General features: G+C 36.1%; 1 protein-coding gene across 1 annotated transcript; it reads left to right on the top strand.

The window, feature by feature from the left end:
* The first annotated feature begins 3,546 nt into the window (after positions 1–3,546).
* On the top strand, positions 3,547–14,081 carry LOC121959507 (butyrophilin subfamily 1 member A1). The gene is made up of 9 exons (XM_042508842.2): positions 3,547–3,946; positions 5,180–5,240; positions 5,326–5,588; positions 6,422–6,518; positions 7,171–7,437; positions 9,979–10,095; positions 11,853–11,897; positions 12,819–12,942; positions 13,418–14,081. The coding sequence occupies exons 2-9, from the start codon at positions 5,186–5,188 to the stop codon at positions 13,905–13,907; spliced, it is 1,458 nt and encodes a 485-aa protein (XP_042364776.1). The 5' UTR covers positions 3,547–3,946; positions 5,180–5,185; the 3' UTR covers positions 13,908–14,081.
* Positions 14,082–15,859: the final 1,778 nt, after the last annotated feature.

Here is a 15,859-nt window from a genome sequence, read left to right as displayed (position 1 = left end):
GTTTGTGGATATTTTGTGTATCCTTGTGGGTGTTTTCTGTCTCTTTGGGGTAAATGTGTGTCTTTTGTAGTTATTTTGTACTCTTTAAAGTTCCTTTGTATCTCTTTGTGGTAATTTTGAGTCTTTTTCTGGTTGGTACATGTTCTTTTGAGTGACATTAGATAGATAGATCTAAGCCATTACAAAGAGTTAGGTTTAAAACTTGAAGACTTTTATGTAGGCCTAAATGCTGTTACCTGTATAGGCTCCACTACCCATTAATAATGAATGAATAGATGGACTTTGCACAACCAGGGCCCTTAATAGGTGGCAGTAAACTAAAACTTTATGGGAAAGTAAGCATGCTTAGCAGCCTTTGTTGATTCTGACTCAGTCAGTCAAAGTGAAAATGTTGATGCTGCAGTGTACTATATCAAACCAAGCTATCTTTTTTCATCAATGCATTTCAACAGTGTTGGGGACTACGGGTCAACTTTCACCTTCCTCTGTAAATTATGTTTGATTTTCCAGCTTCTGGTTTGCAAATTAATACAACTGAATAATAGAGTCAGGTCTTTTTCCATTTTAACTAAATAAATTGTTTTTTAAAAAAATACATTTTTTAGATTGAAATGTGGTCTAAAGAGTCATAATCACAGCATGTAGCAACCAAACAGAACCAGTAAAGGTCAAAATTTAAAAAATAAGCATAATGCTGCATTTAGCAGTATATTACCTTGACCATCCCATGCTGTCTTTTTCTCTCAATATTTTTTACATCCTTGTCACACTCGTTCAGTACTGTACAAAAGCCTATTGAATGATTTATCACAGAAATAACCTTATACGACATTATTTCGTAGTGGGTAAAAAAACATGTTTACACAAGATCTGTATCACAAACCTATGATGATAACAAAAATACACATGTATTTTATGTGTTTTATCTTTTAGTTATCTCAGTAGTGGATTCCATAACAGATTTCCCAAGGGCTTTCTGAAACAAGGGACATGGAGGCAAAATTAAACACCCAGTGACAAAACATCGATAAGATCAGACATGCACCATATCGTATTTTCCATGTTACAAAATAAGGTTGTGTTTTTGAGTCAAATGTAAACACACACCACATAAGGGAGTGAGTACATGCTGAAGGGAAGCCCACAAAAACTTTCATACAGTCATACAGTAAATGGGACACTGCAATCTCTCCCAGACAGAATTCAACGGATGTGCGTATGCCTCGTGAATGGGAATTCCACCTGGCTTGTAATTTGGCAATGTGAATATGTTGTAAAAAATCTCTCTTGTATGCTGCGTGAGATGTTTATCTTTTTAGATTCCCAGCTTTCTCAAATGACGTGTATGGACATGTGCAGACATGAATGTCTGTTGTTTGGAGATCATTTTCCCTATTCCCATTTTCCCTTACTGAAAATTCCATTTTACTTACAAGACTGTAGTAGTAGCTAAGTGGTTACAGAGGTAGTATTACACTATCAAGGGTGAAATGAAACTCAGTACATTTACTTGTGTGTGTCAATGTCCAATTTTGTGGTAATTGTACTCAAAAGTCTCCATATTCTACAACTTTGTGCCTCCAATTCGATATTTTTTCAGAGGGAATATTGCACTTTTAACTTCTCCAAATGTATTTGACAGCCATAATCATTACTTTTCAGAATAAAATCTTAAGTAGAGAACATGTGGTGAGTTTGTTAACTGTGATGCATTTGTACAGATTAAACTGCCTAGTAGTTTATTGAATCATCGCAATTTACTCCACCTCAACCAGATACACTGAACATGACTCTTACACATTTATGCATCAGTTATAGCTTTTTAGCAAATAGGTACCCACCTGCTGTAAAAAGACATAAAAAAAGAGGTGGGTGTGCCCCATACCTGCAATCCCTACTGATTATATACTGGTGAAAACATAGTTATATGAATATTTGATTCCACCTCTACCTATAGATGCCCCTAAATCCTACACACTGCTCATTTGAAACAATTGATCATTTCCTCCAAGTCCAAAGATTAAAAAGTATGATGGGTACAAACCAATTTACTACCCTTAATTTCCAGATCAACTAACATTAATGCTATATGCCAGCAATTCTCTAGATTCAGTTTGAAAAAAAAAGTTTCACAAATAAATACACATTTTTAAAAAGCATTTATGATTTTTGTAAGTTTAACATACTTTTATTTTGTTGTTAAATTGGTAAAATATTTGGTGAAAAGCACATTATAACTTGTTTAGTACTCAAAAGACTTAATTTGGTACTGTCAATCTTGACTTGGGACTAATCTTGAGACTTGAGACTTACTTGTAACATGCAAAACAACCTCTGCCTCACATTTATACATCAGTAATAATAATCCAGTCATAGGATAATTAATAATATAATTCTGATAAGGGGCACTGTGCATAATGAATAGACCCACTTTTACTTTTGACACATTAAATACATTTTGATGACAATACAGGTTTCATTTTAAGTAAGATTTTGAATGCAGAACTTTAACTTTTTGTATACTTTTTGTAAACTTTTGGATATAGTAAATATGGATACTCTTTTCTAAGGCCAAATGTGGGACCTAAATGCTTCTTCTACTCGAAGGTTTGACCAAAACTTTGGCAGTTACAGTAAATGCTAAATCATGCCTCACCACTGGTATCATTAAACCTCACTGAACTGTACATTTGCTGAGCAAGACTTAAGTCGTGTGGAGGAAACTGCAACTCTTCAGTGACACTGTGGTACTGTACACATGATGTCATAGGGACCCCCAAGAAGGAACTGATGATTACACAGACAGAAACAACAACAGAGAGGAGAAACACACAAGCCACTAGTCTCAAATATGTCCCACCGGCTCTGTTTAATCTGATTTACAAATGCCTATAAAACTCAGTTTTATAAAAAGTCTGCCCTTAATCTTATTCTTTGATAGTGTTTATTGTTTTTTGTCATACATTTCAGAGTGGTTTTGTTTCAGTGTCTCCATATGACTCTTTCTATATGCATTTCAATATATGTTACATGTTTATCTGCCTTAAATTCACAAGTTTGTTTTGTTATGGGCATCATGAAATAATTTTTTATTGACGTCATATCTGCCTATATATAGGCCTATGGTTAAAACTTCTACTCCTAATTTTATCTTCTTATATGAGCTTAATTCTTTCATCTTGTTTTTTTTTTTTTTTTTTTTACAACTTATAGATAAAATATTATGTATTTCATTTTTATACTGTAAATCATCTTTTCTAATAAGCACATTGTGCTTAAGTTTGAAAAGTGCTATATGAATAAAGATTATTATTATCATTATTATTATTATTATTATTGGTTATTGCACGTGCAACGGATAAAGAAACATCTGCCAATAACATTTACTGGTTGGTTGTAGAGCACTAAAATTCGGGCTCTTTTATGACTCATTGCCATTGGATAAGGTATTGCTCATTTCCTTACTGTAAGTGAGGTGACATTTCCGTGTTAACTCTCGTTGTATTGTTAACCCTTTCCAGGTATCTGACGAGCTGATTCAAGTTTGCATTGGATCATATTTTTTTACGCAAGAGTTGTTTCCTTGTCATATACCGAAATATAGCTGGATTCAACAATGTTTAGTGTTTTCTTGTTGTAGGGGTGCGCACAGTACAGGGACAAAAACCTGTCAATCCTCTCGAATTGGGCGCAAATACTTTGGCGTCACAAGGTAAAGTCTTAAATTTTTAGTTACAGTAAGACTTCGCTGGGGTTTAGGTTGATAACGATTAGTAAATACTTAGTTAGGGGGTTCAAATAGCAGGGCTGCGCTTGTGTCACGCCCACACTGGTTTTTGGGTAAGTCCTTCATAAACAGAGGAAGCGACGCAGAGACCTCAGATAAAAGCTGAAGGAAGAAGGAAACACCAGATGAAAACATAACAACAAGCTGTATTACCTGCAGGTAAGAATATTATTATTAACTAATAACAACAATTAGGGTTTGCGCAACTACAAAAGCTTGATTTTATTCTTATAATTAGTATTACTACTAGTAGTAATTCTATTAATGATATATTTTTTTAATATTATAGGGTGAATACTGGTAAAGTGGGTATATAGGTAAAGTAGGACAGTTAACCTTTATCATTTACTAAAACTCAGCACTGAGCTCATCATAAGAAAGTATGCCATTATTGGATATAGGTTATGTTGCCATGAAGCTGTATTATGTATATATAAGTTCTGAAGTTAAAAATGTTAATAATGTTAAGGTTATATATTTTTTTTAAATGATAGATAGTTTGTCATTGGTTTTATAAGATGTAATGGCAATCAGAATTAAAAATAAAAAAATCTACGTTCATAGTAATCTTTTTCTATTTATGATTTTTGGGGTGAATCTGCTCTACCGGCACCCAACCTTTAAATAATAAAAAAAGATGTTTATTGTTGTTTATATTGTTATTGTTTATTTCACCAAATTCATTAGGCCTACACTTCAGTGACATCAGAATGTGTTTGAAGTGTCCCAGATTGCCAATAAAAATGTCCCACTTAGACAACAGCACCAAAATAAGGTTTGGGGCAAATGCGTGTTTAATGTTTCTGTCTTTTTTCTTCTGTCTTCTTCTGTGTTTGATTCTCATGAAACTGGCACAGAATGACTAATGTGCTTATCACTCAACAGCTCATTCAGGAAATTAATTCAAATTTCAAAGAATTTTGAGATCTGTATGATATGGTGCTATGTGTGACGAAGGTGCACAATCATTTTTATGTAAGGCACCTTAGGTAAAACAATATTTGGCATGTGTCCGACTCTTTTCTTACTCAGTGTTACATAAAACAGCCAGTGTGTGAGTTGACAAATATCCAGAGTCAACAGAATCAACCAACAGCATCTTCATTGCTATTTTTATCTCTTTACTCAGGATAAATCAGTAGGGAAGTTATTTGATTTACAGTGCTGATTCATGCTGATATTAGGAATTAAAATGTGTGTCTCACCAACATTTGATGTGATGTGATGCCATGTGTGTTTGTCTCAGAGTCATGTCATTTTTCTGCAAAGTAAAAAAGGAAACTAGATCAAGCTACTTGTGGCTGTTGATATCACATCCGGTCCTCTCCAGTAAAATGATTCATGTTTCTCTGTAAAATGACCAACACCTTTCAACATTTTTGTGTTTCTTAGGTCTCAATGGACTGGGCCGTTGTGGTAGTTTTGCAAGTTATGCTACAGCCATCTCTCTCAGGTTTGTAGTAAGAAATCTCTCCCTTAGATTTCATAAAACCTTAATTTGAATATTCCTGACATGACTTTGTATTATTCCTCTGCAGCGTTGTTCACTGTTGAGGCAGAGCAAACCACATACAAGTCAAAGTTTGGGGAAGATGTTGTCATGGGCTGCAGGTTTCAGCCGAAACTACCAGGTCCTCTTGCTGACCTGGAGGTGAACTGGCACTGGATTGGCGCCAACTCATTCCGAGATGTGTATAAAATGGATAACTGGAAGGAGAACTTAGCGCTCCAGCATCCGGACTATCAAGGCCGGGTTAGGCTTCTCACTGACCAGCTGCTGGATGGCTGGGCCAAGTTAGAGGTGAATATTTGCAATGATGTGTTCAGGTTCACATAGAATTTGTAGGGCAGGCAAAATTTCATCTAAAGTGACGTGGTTAAGTTGTTTGCACTTGCCATACCTAAGGATGGCACGTAAACTGTCCTGGATGCCTCGTTTTTGTAAAAGTATCATATTTATCTCCCAGTATTCTCTATGCACACAGTATCAGATACAGAGGCACCAAAAAGGGACAGAAAACATTAGTGTTTGCTTAAAACACAACAATAAACCAAGAGATTTGCTAAAACCTTGTAGTAGAGATAGAAAAAGAGGGATTGTGCAACAGAATTTATGATTTTGGTTAATTTAACCCTTTAACACCTAGGCCGACATCAGCTTTTTAGTGCTGCATGCAGATGCCTTTTAATAGCATTTAAATCCCCCAAACCTGAGAAAATTAACAAAGTGACAAGGAAATTATTTGAAAACTAGCTGGGAGGGATTATTAGATGCTATCTAAAAAAGGGGAAAATGTCTAGAGCACTTAAGTTATAATTCTCTTAATTATTTAATAAAAATTATATGAGAGAAAAAATAACAAAAATGCAATTATTTGTTTAGCACTCGCTTGGGGTAATTTTCTTGCATGCCCGTTTGTTTGTTCGTTTACTTTTTTCTTATTTTCTGGTAATTTTCTTGTAACGTTCAACTAATTTCTTGCTAATTTTAGGGCCATTTTTTATTAAATTGCATGTCACCCTATTCTGATGTTTTTGAAAATAAAATTGAGCCACATTACTCAGGGCTCAAAGGGTTAAACCTCTTGTTTATGAGGGCATAACTAAGGACTCTCTTCTTTTTTCATTTAACAGATCTCCAGACTCAGAATTAACGATTCTGGAAACTACCAATGTTTGGTACGGACAAAGGAAGGAACAGATTACAAAGCAATAACTTTGTCTGTTACAGGTAAGTACTGAGTCTGTGACGGGGAGTGCGTGTAGATGGACATGAATAATCGTTTTTATGATTGGTATTTTGGAATATCCTGTTAATGTGTTTGAGCATGTAAACACCATATTCTGTTTATGAGAAACACAAATGTATTAGCTGTAGTTCTCTGACAGAAATTGGGTTGTATACGGAAATATGAATAACCTGATTTCTCTCTGCTTTTGTAAACGCCATATCCCGAAATATAATCATAACTGGGATAAATGGTTTATCCATGTCCATGTAATCACGCTCAGTGTAATGCTTCAGGTTTTGAGGGGAAGACTTCTGGGGCTTTGTTGTAGGAGGGGCTGCAACATGGTCATTTCTGGGCAGCCACAGCATTACTCATTGTGAAAATGAAACAGAGACCAATATTACTCAATCTGGTAAAAGAATGCTTTTGGGTCATTTTAACTTTCCCAAAAATCTTACCCAAGTCATGCAAGATCTTTTGATCATAAAAAGATTATATCATTGATCAGATTCACTCAACTGCACAGAGTAAAGTGAAACAACAAAATGCCGTTTTAGTGCAAAAATCAGTAAACATGTCTATATCTTGTGTATAGTAATGCTATTCTAAAAGTAAGATAGTAAATATCCTTTTTATCTGATTCTGCACTAGCTCCATATAAAGATGTGACTAAACGCATCCAGAAGGCTGCAGAGGGGGATGAGTTGCTGCTAACTTGCCAGTCTGAGGGATACCCACAGTCCTCTGTGATGTGGCACAATGGTCACCAGCGGACAATTAATTCCAGCACCACAGCAGAATCAACTCCAGAGCAGCTTTTTAAAGTCACCAGTCAGATACGTGTCGGATCATCGGAGAAAAACAACTACACGTGTACCTTTACAAATGATGGCTCCTTCCAGACGTTTGTTATTCCAGGTACTTTTTTTTTTTCCTTTAAAGTGATACTTTGCCAGTGTTGTATTACAACAATGTGGGCGGTTCGGTAAATTAACTGTGGTAAACTTCCTCCTCCTTTTTGCCAACGCCCACATTTACCTGCTTATTTGCCAGCAAAAAATTTTTTGCTGACTCTTGGCTCTCTTGTTGCTCAAACTACTGTTTCATTTTTGTATGGCTGCCACATGGACTCAAAGAGTATAGAAATGTATCAAGAGAGAGCCGCACCTCTTTCTTCAATCTGTAGAACTAAGAATTGCTGAACAGATACACTGTAAACCAAGATTCTGTTACTGCGTTGTCTATTTCTCACCTAAAATGTTTTCAGAAATATATATTTTGGAGCACTGTTTAGCTGGATGTCACTGGCTGGCCACAATATTGTTTTTCAGATACTTTTATACTACTACTTTTATAATGTCACCCACCAGAAGTAGCGTTTATTGGTCCAGTGTGTGGCAGTGCATTCTTGTTGTATGTTTTATACTTCTTGAGCAAAAAGCGAATATCCCAGCCTTTTTTTCTGTTTTCTTTGGTCATGTAGCACCAGTTTCAAAAGTATTTGCATCTCTCTATTGCATAAGCAGCCCAGTTCTATAAAAAAAAGCACCTGACCTGCAATGAAATACTTCTTTCAGTCTTTCTTCCAAAGCAAGACTCAAAAGCCACATGTTTAGAAGGAAAGATGACGGCAGGAAGTTTTTTTTTTTTTAAAAAAAATGCTTATTGTTTACTGTAATTGCAACATATTCAGGTCAAGTTTGACCAGTGAACTTTTTTGCATGTCATACCCCATCACTCTCCCATCATTTTTTGTTTGCTTTCTACCACCACAAAAATTTACAAAAAGAATGAATTAAGAATGAGATAATACAAATGATCTGTCCAGTGGTAGAATGTTACAAAGTCCAATTACTCAAATACTGTAGAATACTGAAGTACTTGTACTTCACTTGAGAGTTTCCATTTCATTTTACTTCATGCTTTTACTCCTCTGAATGCCGGAGTGAAAATTGTACTTCTTGCTCCATTGCATTTTATGATAACTTTAGTTAATTTGCAGATTCAAATCATTCACATAAAACACAATCAGCTGTGATGCATATGTATGATACATCACTATTTATAATCAAAACATTTAATATGCACAAGGAAAAAGAAATTATTGGTTGTTTTGTATACTCACATAAAAATGAAAAGTCGGTTGCTCATGGAAAACGGAGAACACCTTGATACACAGGAAGGCAATCCAGGCACTTGAAAAATATCTAAATGAGAAGGGAAATATTGAAACTCTTTATAATAATGACAAAATTAGTAAAAGAGCCAATGTGTCTCGACCACTGCAGGTCTTCATCAGTGCTTTAAAACAGACAACAAGGGCATGGCCTCACCTATAGCAGCAACCAATGGGAGGCAGTAACATGACTGAGATAATTACATGGCAGGTGAAACAAATTCAAAAATAATGGAAACATAAAGTGACATGGGATGAGATTACCCAGAAAAATGAACATATTAGGTGAATAATATAAATCCATATAGGATTAAAAACATAGTCTCTGAGAAAAAAGTGAAGGCATTAGAAAACAGGGACAAATCAGAGAAAACACATCCCTGTCTTCAATAAGAACGGGTTACTTTAATGCGTTCTTTTTGTGTAATATATTTTATAAATTATTCTGAAACAGGGCGTTCTTAGTATTATTACACTCTGATACTGCTACTTTTACTTAAGTAAAAGATTCTTCTTCCACTATGTAGTGCTTCACAATTATTTGACTTTTTGATTTTTTTGTGGCTCTCACATCAATATCTCTTCTATAAACGTGAGAAAAGTGAAGCAGATTTTCCCTAATTTAAACTTGTAAGTTAGGCAAAACCTTGAATAGTGTCATCTGAAAGTAGGAACTGCAATATCATCATTTGCGCACTTATCACCCTGTGAGTGAGTTTGATGCTTCACGGTCTTGCTCCCTTTTTTCAGTGAAAAGCCTTTACTCTGCTTTTCGGTGAAGCTGTAGGTGGTGTGTTTGGGTTTGAGCTTTGATTCAGCAGTGTGTAGGAGTTCTGTTACAAGAGATGTTGTCGTATGGAAATGTTTAACTTGTTTGTGTGTATGTGGGCTGCTCATGTTTCTGCTTGTACATGTGCAAAGTGTTTTTACCCTTTCGGATTCTGTTTGAACTTGATAAGTTAAAAAAATAAAAGTATCAGGATATACTCATGTTAAAAACTGAAAATGGTCTTTAAAAACAACAAAAAATGAAAAGTTAAAGAAGATCTGGCTGCATGCTCCACTGTGCAAAAAATGCTAACACAAGCATGAGTCACTTTTTCTTTTAGTTCATGACCAATAAGAGGAAGTTTATGATGGTTTGTCTTTGGTATATTTGGTTATTTCCATAGTGGTCAACCATGTTAAAAACATGGTGATAAATCACAAAATGCAAAATACAACACTTTTTTCCAGGTTCTGTGGCACATTTTAAGATAATTCTCCCTCTCTTTTTTCCACAGATGACATACCTGCTGCTTCACCGCAAGTAAAAAGTGACGCTTTGTTCATTATTTTGAGCATAGGAGTGATAATGGCTGTCATCGTCTTTGCGGTGCTCATGTACCGACGACGAAAAGGTAAGCTATCACTCAATTCTTTATGTGCACAGCACATTACAAATTGAGGACATGCGGCTTCCAACAAATACAGCAAGTCATAGCATGCAGATGTAGATTGGAGACAAACTGTCCAAACCACACTTCTCTGATGTCCGAAAAAATCACATCAAATGAAAATTTGTGTTTGACACTGGCATATGAGACAATGCACACCAGTTATGACAATGCAGAATCAGCTCTACTGGCCAACACACTTAAGTATGTTAACAGAAAAAAAGTTGAAATGGTGTAACAATAAATATAAAATGATGAATAATTCCACATACAGCTATAGTGAAATATGTCTCCAACCATGCCTCTCTCATGCACTTCAAAATGTCTTCAAACAAAGTCAGTTGCTTTCGATTTCCCCCTTTTTTTTAGGGGAGATAGATAGTAGATGTTTGTGCTCCAGCAGCATAAGTGCATTTTCAACTTAGTCACTTGGCTCTGGCTGCATTTAAAGGTGAATTTTAGTACTGGACCGACTAAACCATTTTGAGCCTTCTAGAGATGAGAAGGGCCTCAGCGAGCTTCTACTATTTTTTATTTTTTAAAAAGTTGAGTCTTTCAACCAATTTATAGTATGTGCACTGAACAAGCTCTGCAGGAAATGGGAGTGCAAAATGCAGTTGTGGATCTTTTTAATCTTTATTATTTTCTCTTTCTTTTAAGTATTCACACTGTTTTATTTTTAACTGTTTAAACCCATTTGTAAAAAATACAGCAATAATCTAGGACGTAACAGAATAGAACTTAATACACCTATATTGTCAAACCAGAACTGAGTTCCTCTCACCTCAAAAAAACATACACTGGTGCTAAATTCATTAGTCAGCATCCAAGGTGTGTCCTTCCTTTCAAAGCTATAGCGCCCCAGTGGTGCTTTCTTTTTGTTTTCATCAAATGGGCAGAGGAACCTGCCTCCTGTGAGTATAAAACTGTGTCATTTCAGCCGAAAAGAGAACAGAGGCTGTGACACACACAGGGATACATGTTGAGATAAGTAATTTTACTGCTGGAAAGAGGAAGTACTTGTGAATTAAAGTTCACAGTGTTGTAGTTAAGATGTTAGATTTGTTACCTTAATGTCTGCAATTTGGACTTGAGGGAAGTTTACCAGCATGTGACCGGCCATGCATGTTTCCATGTGACCATGACTTTGCTGTTTGGGCCTGACGTGTGTTGCAACTATCAAGGTTGGAAACACCCGTTGGTATTGGTATTGGTTTGTGAGAGAGGGGAATTTGAGGCTATTTTTCAGTGTAGCACGTTTCTTGTTTGTATATTCCCCTAAGCGCCTCCATCATTTCAGTAGAAAGCTTATTACACGTTTTTCCAAAGATTAATGTGTGAAAATGAAAAGGCACTTCAGCTACAAGTCCGGAAACCGAGATAGTATTTTTGAGTTGGTTTCAGGTTGTAATTTCCGGAAAGTTCTTGTTCACCATAAAGTAATGAAGTCTGTACATTTACCATAACATGTACTAATACCTTTAAATTATATAGCATTTTGAAAAAACACAAAAAAAAGAATGTACTTTCAAGAGCACATAAAATACATGATACATATTTAAGATTTGGAAGAGAAAATACATAATAATTGTTTTTTTAACTAAGATGCATGAATAACACTGTATACAGTGCCAAACATCTACACTCATATCAGTCTATACTTGGATATGTATACACCCATATGCTGTACCAACGCACTAAAGTAACGTTTCTCTCTACAGGTTTCCGCACTCATAGTACCAGGAATCTGTTGGTTGACAGTCGGGGTAGGTGTCTCATGAAGAGGGTTGAGATCATACATTTAGGTTGAGGTTAAGTGAAAAGATCCCCTTTCATTGTAAAGTTGCAAGTTAGAAAATACATCTCTGATTCATCTGATTGTACTGACGTGTATGTGAGTGGATTCACGCCACCATAATTCTCGTAGTGACTATCGAATTACTCACTGATTAAGGACTATAACACTCCTATTTGTGAGTTTTATGAAAAACATTGTATTTTTTCCAAAAGGCCTACAGATAAATACAAAAAATTGGAAAGAGATAACTATTTGTAATGAAGGCAAGCTGCTCTTGCAGCTCTAAGAACTGCATAATTTATTTTTCAGTTGATGTGTAAATTTGTTCTTCACAGTTAGAATTTTCTTAAACCCAAGGTAAAGTCTTCAAAGGTCTTGTTTTGTCTAATCAACAGTCCAAAACCCAAATATATTTAGTATACTACCTCATAACACATAGAAAAGCAGAAAATCCTCACAGTTTAGCTGCTTGAACTGGTAAATGTTTGGTATTTTGCTTAAAAAATTACTTAAGTAAAAATGAGGTAATTATCAAAATAGTGCCCAGTTTTTTTGTCGATGACACTACAAATGAATGAATTAGTACTAAAATTGACCATACATAATTAATTTGCAGTGTGGATTTTTTGTGTGCAAACTATCCTTAGATGTTAAACACCAATCTGAAGACACCCACAAGTTTAAGGTTTGGAATAAGCTCCTCAGAAAAGACAAATTCAGGAGGAAAACTTTGTCCAGAAATCTGTAGTTGTCTGTAACAACATATAGTCCTGAACTTAATAAAATGCCTTTTACTGTAAAGAATATCAGCCTACGCATTATTATGCATATTTGCCTCCTCTTCATGAAGTGACGCAGATATAATCATGATCTGTTTTGTTGTCTGCAGGTTGCATGGAGGAAAATCTGGGGGTGTTTCTAAAACGCCAGTATGCTAACATCTTCAGCTCAGACGCGAGACATCACCAGAATGTTTCCAATGCGGAGGATCTACTTCACACGTTGCAAAACAAGTGAGTCACAAATTTTCCGCATTGATAATAAGGATGCCAAACATCAATGATCCCATTTTACAGCAACAGCAGCAATTTGGGTTTTTTATCCCAAGCCATTGAGAAGAGTTTATTTACCCCTATTCTCTTTGATTTGGGAGCTACGTAGCTTGCAAACTGTTCAGTCAGGAAGCTGGTTAGCTTGATGACTGGCTTGCCTTCCACAAAGTCACTGTCACAATAAAATATGGTGCAAATGCAGAAGGAGCAGCAGATTTTGCAGCTGCAAACTAGACTTTCTTATCAATATAGCATGTACTGAGAAAATCTATTACTTCAACTATGTTTGCCATTGGCGCTGATTTTACATGCACATGAAGAATGGAAAATTTTCCCACTAAGAATTAGACTTTCTGTCTGGACATATACAATTGACACTGCTGATTTTTTAATATTTGCATGTAGGTTATAGTCCCAGTTCTGCTTGTTTTTCCAGTGAGCTCCAGCCTTTGAATCTCCAAGCTCTAATCCCAGAAACTGGAGAGACACTTTTCCTTGAGGGACCTCCAGGGAGCGGGAAGACAACCGTAGCCCACATCCTGGTCTCTTCTTGGACTGAAGGGCCCACAAATGCCCTCTCGAACCTCCTCGATCTCAGCACCATCCAACTTCTCTTCTACGTCGACTGCCGCAAACTGAGGGGCAACTTGTTTCAGGAAATAAGGACTCAACTTTCTCTCACGGAAAAGATATCAACAGAAGATGAGCTGAGGACTTTGTTAACCAGGACCTGTGAAGTTCTGCTGTTGTTGGATGGGTACAGAGAAGGGAACCATTATTTCGACGAGTCCTTGAGGAAGTTTCTAATGGAGAAAGGAGGGTGCAGGGTGCTGGTCATGGCCTGCACGGGACACTGCCCCATGCTTAAGGGGACAGTTGGGTCAAAAGAGGTGGTTCAGCTACAAACAAACAGTGTGAAGTACTGAGGGCACAAAAACATTAAGCACTCGTTAAATATTAAACAAACATTTGTAGGATTTTAGTATATTTTTACACAGACTGTGATTAGATTTTGTATAAGCCCAAATATGCTGCAGAACTTGCTGAATTTATCATATGTAAGATATGCAATAAAAACTACTTTTGTATACTTTACATGACAGCACTTATTGTTATTTTGATTACAAATATTACATGCAATAACATTTTTTATTTTTTCATAGAAATTACATCATAACATTACAGTGAAGATAAGAGAAACTCCATGGTACAATCGGTAATCCACCTAAACTCTGTTTGCGCTTCCCATGAAACTCCTGAAAGGTTTCAGCAACATCATCACACTCTTTGTTTCGAACAGATCTCATAGTTCAAACACTTAATTAATGATTGTAGCAGTTTCTGTGTCTGTTCTGTGTCAGCCCAGGAGAAAAAGAAAGGTCATTATCAGGGTCATCTGCTAGACTGCAAGCAAAGCAGGAACTTTTTCTTTGCGCTTTTAGTAAAATGGGAAATGAGTGTTCCTGGCATCAGATCTCAGAGTGGATTCCAGTAACAACTGATTAAAAAAGACTTTTCTTTTATTTCTGCATGTTCTCCATTCTCTGGTAATTGGGGCATCTTATCTCACTGGATGTATGATAAATTTGGATTTTCATTAAGTCAGCATGTTTACTTGTGGTTTTATGCACATTTGACTTATTTTTCATGCATACTTGCATGCACTGATTATCTCCAACAACTGCACACCAACTTTCAGGTCAGCTAGAATAAATGTTGGCATTATACATTTCTGCAAAGCACAGTTATTTTACATTTATAGGTTTTATACATATGTAGCAAATATATTAAAACTTTAAGCTTCTTTACGCTTCTTTTCAATTTCTTGAGAAGATCGTGTTTTGGCTCAAAATACAGCTGGAAATGTCATCAGAAATATACCAGTTTTGTCACAACAAAAATGGCTGGAAATGTCACAACATGACAATAAAAGGACATGCTTTTGTTGTTTGTTGCTCCTGAACATTAGTCTGCTGATAGGCTTAAAATACACGGTTTGGGCAGCACAAACACAGCTGGAAATGTGTTGTTAAAAAGTACCTGGTCAACTTGTCTGGAAATGTCCTGAATTGTCATTAAAAACACCCTCTTTTGATTTTGGTCTTGAATATTGGTCTGCTGCTGTCTGCTGTTGGCACCAAGGCGTCATGCTAGCCACCATCCCCTCCACTTTGTCCTGATAATAAAAACTACGCTCATATACATATAATCTGATTCACGTCACTTTAGAAACATTCATAATGCATATGAAATGTTCAAATGGAACATATCTATGGTTTGCAGAAACATACAAGGTCAACATTTTATTACAGTGACTGAGCTGTTTAGAAAAGAACCTTTACTGTATGCCAGACTGGGTGTTTTCCACCGCAGTCAGCAATGATCAGCATGTTATTTCCTTTCTGTTATTCTTCAAAATGTCTCTGTGTGACGTTTGCCACCCCATACTTGATTGAGGAAATGTTATACAGTCAGTGACCAGAAAAACTCCACCTTTGTAGAATGGGTTCTTATCTTCACACTGTTATTTTTACATTGCCACATAAACAGGTGCGAGCAACAGCAACTCTATTCGCGCACATGCTTTACAGCATATTAACTGGAATTTGTTTAGAGAATATCCTAACAAAATGTTAAGAAAGGAAGGCTTTACTGAGCACAGAAAATTAAGAGCAGCTGTCAGGAACTCAACATTTATTTGGTCAGGAAATCAGGTTTCATCAGAAAGCTGGCTGTAACTGTGTTACTCTATATTTTTATAATGGTATTGGTGAAAAGTTTTGTTCTTAGTGGTGAATTCTCACTTAGTCATTGTGCAGTTCCTCTTAGATTTATAGACCAAATCATCTCCATGTAGTGCTAAAAGCAACAGTCACTT

The sequence above is a fragment of the Plectropomus leopardus genome, chromosome 20 (assembly GCF_026936395.1).
Source record: "Plectropomus leopardus strain MGB_pleo_1.0 chromosome 20, ASM2693639v1, whole genome shotgun sequence".
In the NCBI taxonomy this organism is placed as follows: Eukaryota; Metazoa; Chordata; class Actinopteri; order Perciformes; family Serranidae; genus Plectropomus; species Plectropomus leopardus.
This window is presented reverse-complemented; position numbering and strand designations above follow the sequence as displayed.

What these genes read in the sequence shown, in the direction of transcription:
- LOC121959507 (XM_042508842.2), top strand. Translation starts at nt 5,186, where the DNA reads ATGGACTGGGCCGTTGTGGTAGTTTTGCAAGTTATGCTACAGCCATCT. An exon ending in ATGGCTGGGCCAAGTTAGAG is followed by an intron (nt 5,589 to 6,421) that starts GTGAATATTTGC and finishes TTCATTTAACAG; the next exon opens with ATCTCCAGACTCAGAATTAA. An exon ending in AATAACTTTGTCTGTTACAG is followed by an intron (nt 6,519 to 7,170) that starts GTAAGTACTGAG and finishes ATTCTGCACTAG; the next exon opens with CTCCATATAAAGATGTGACT.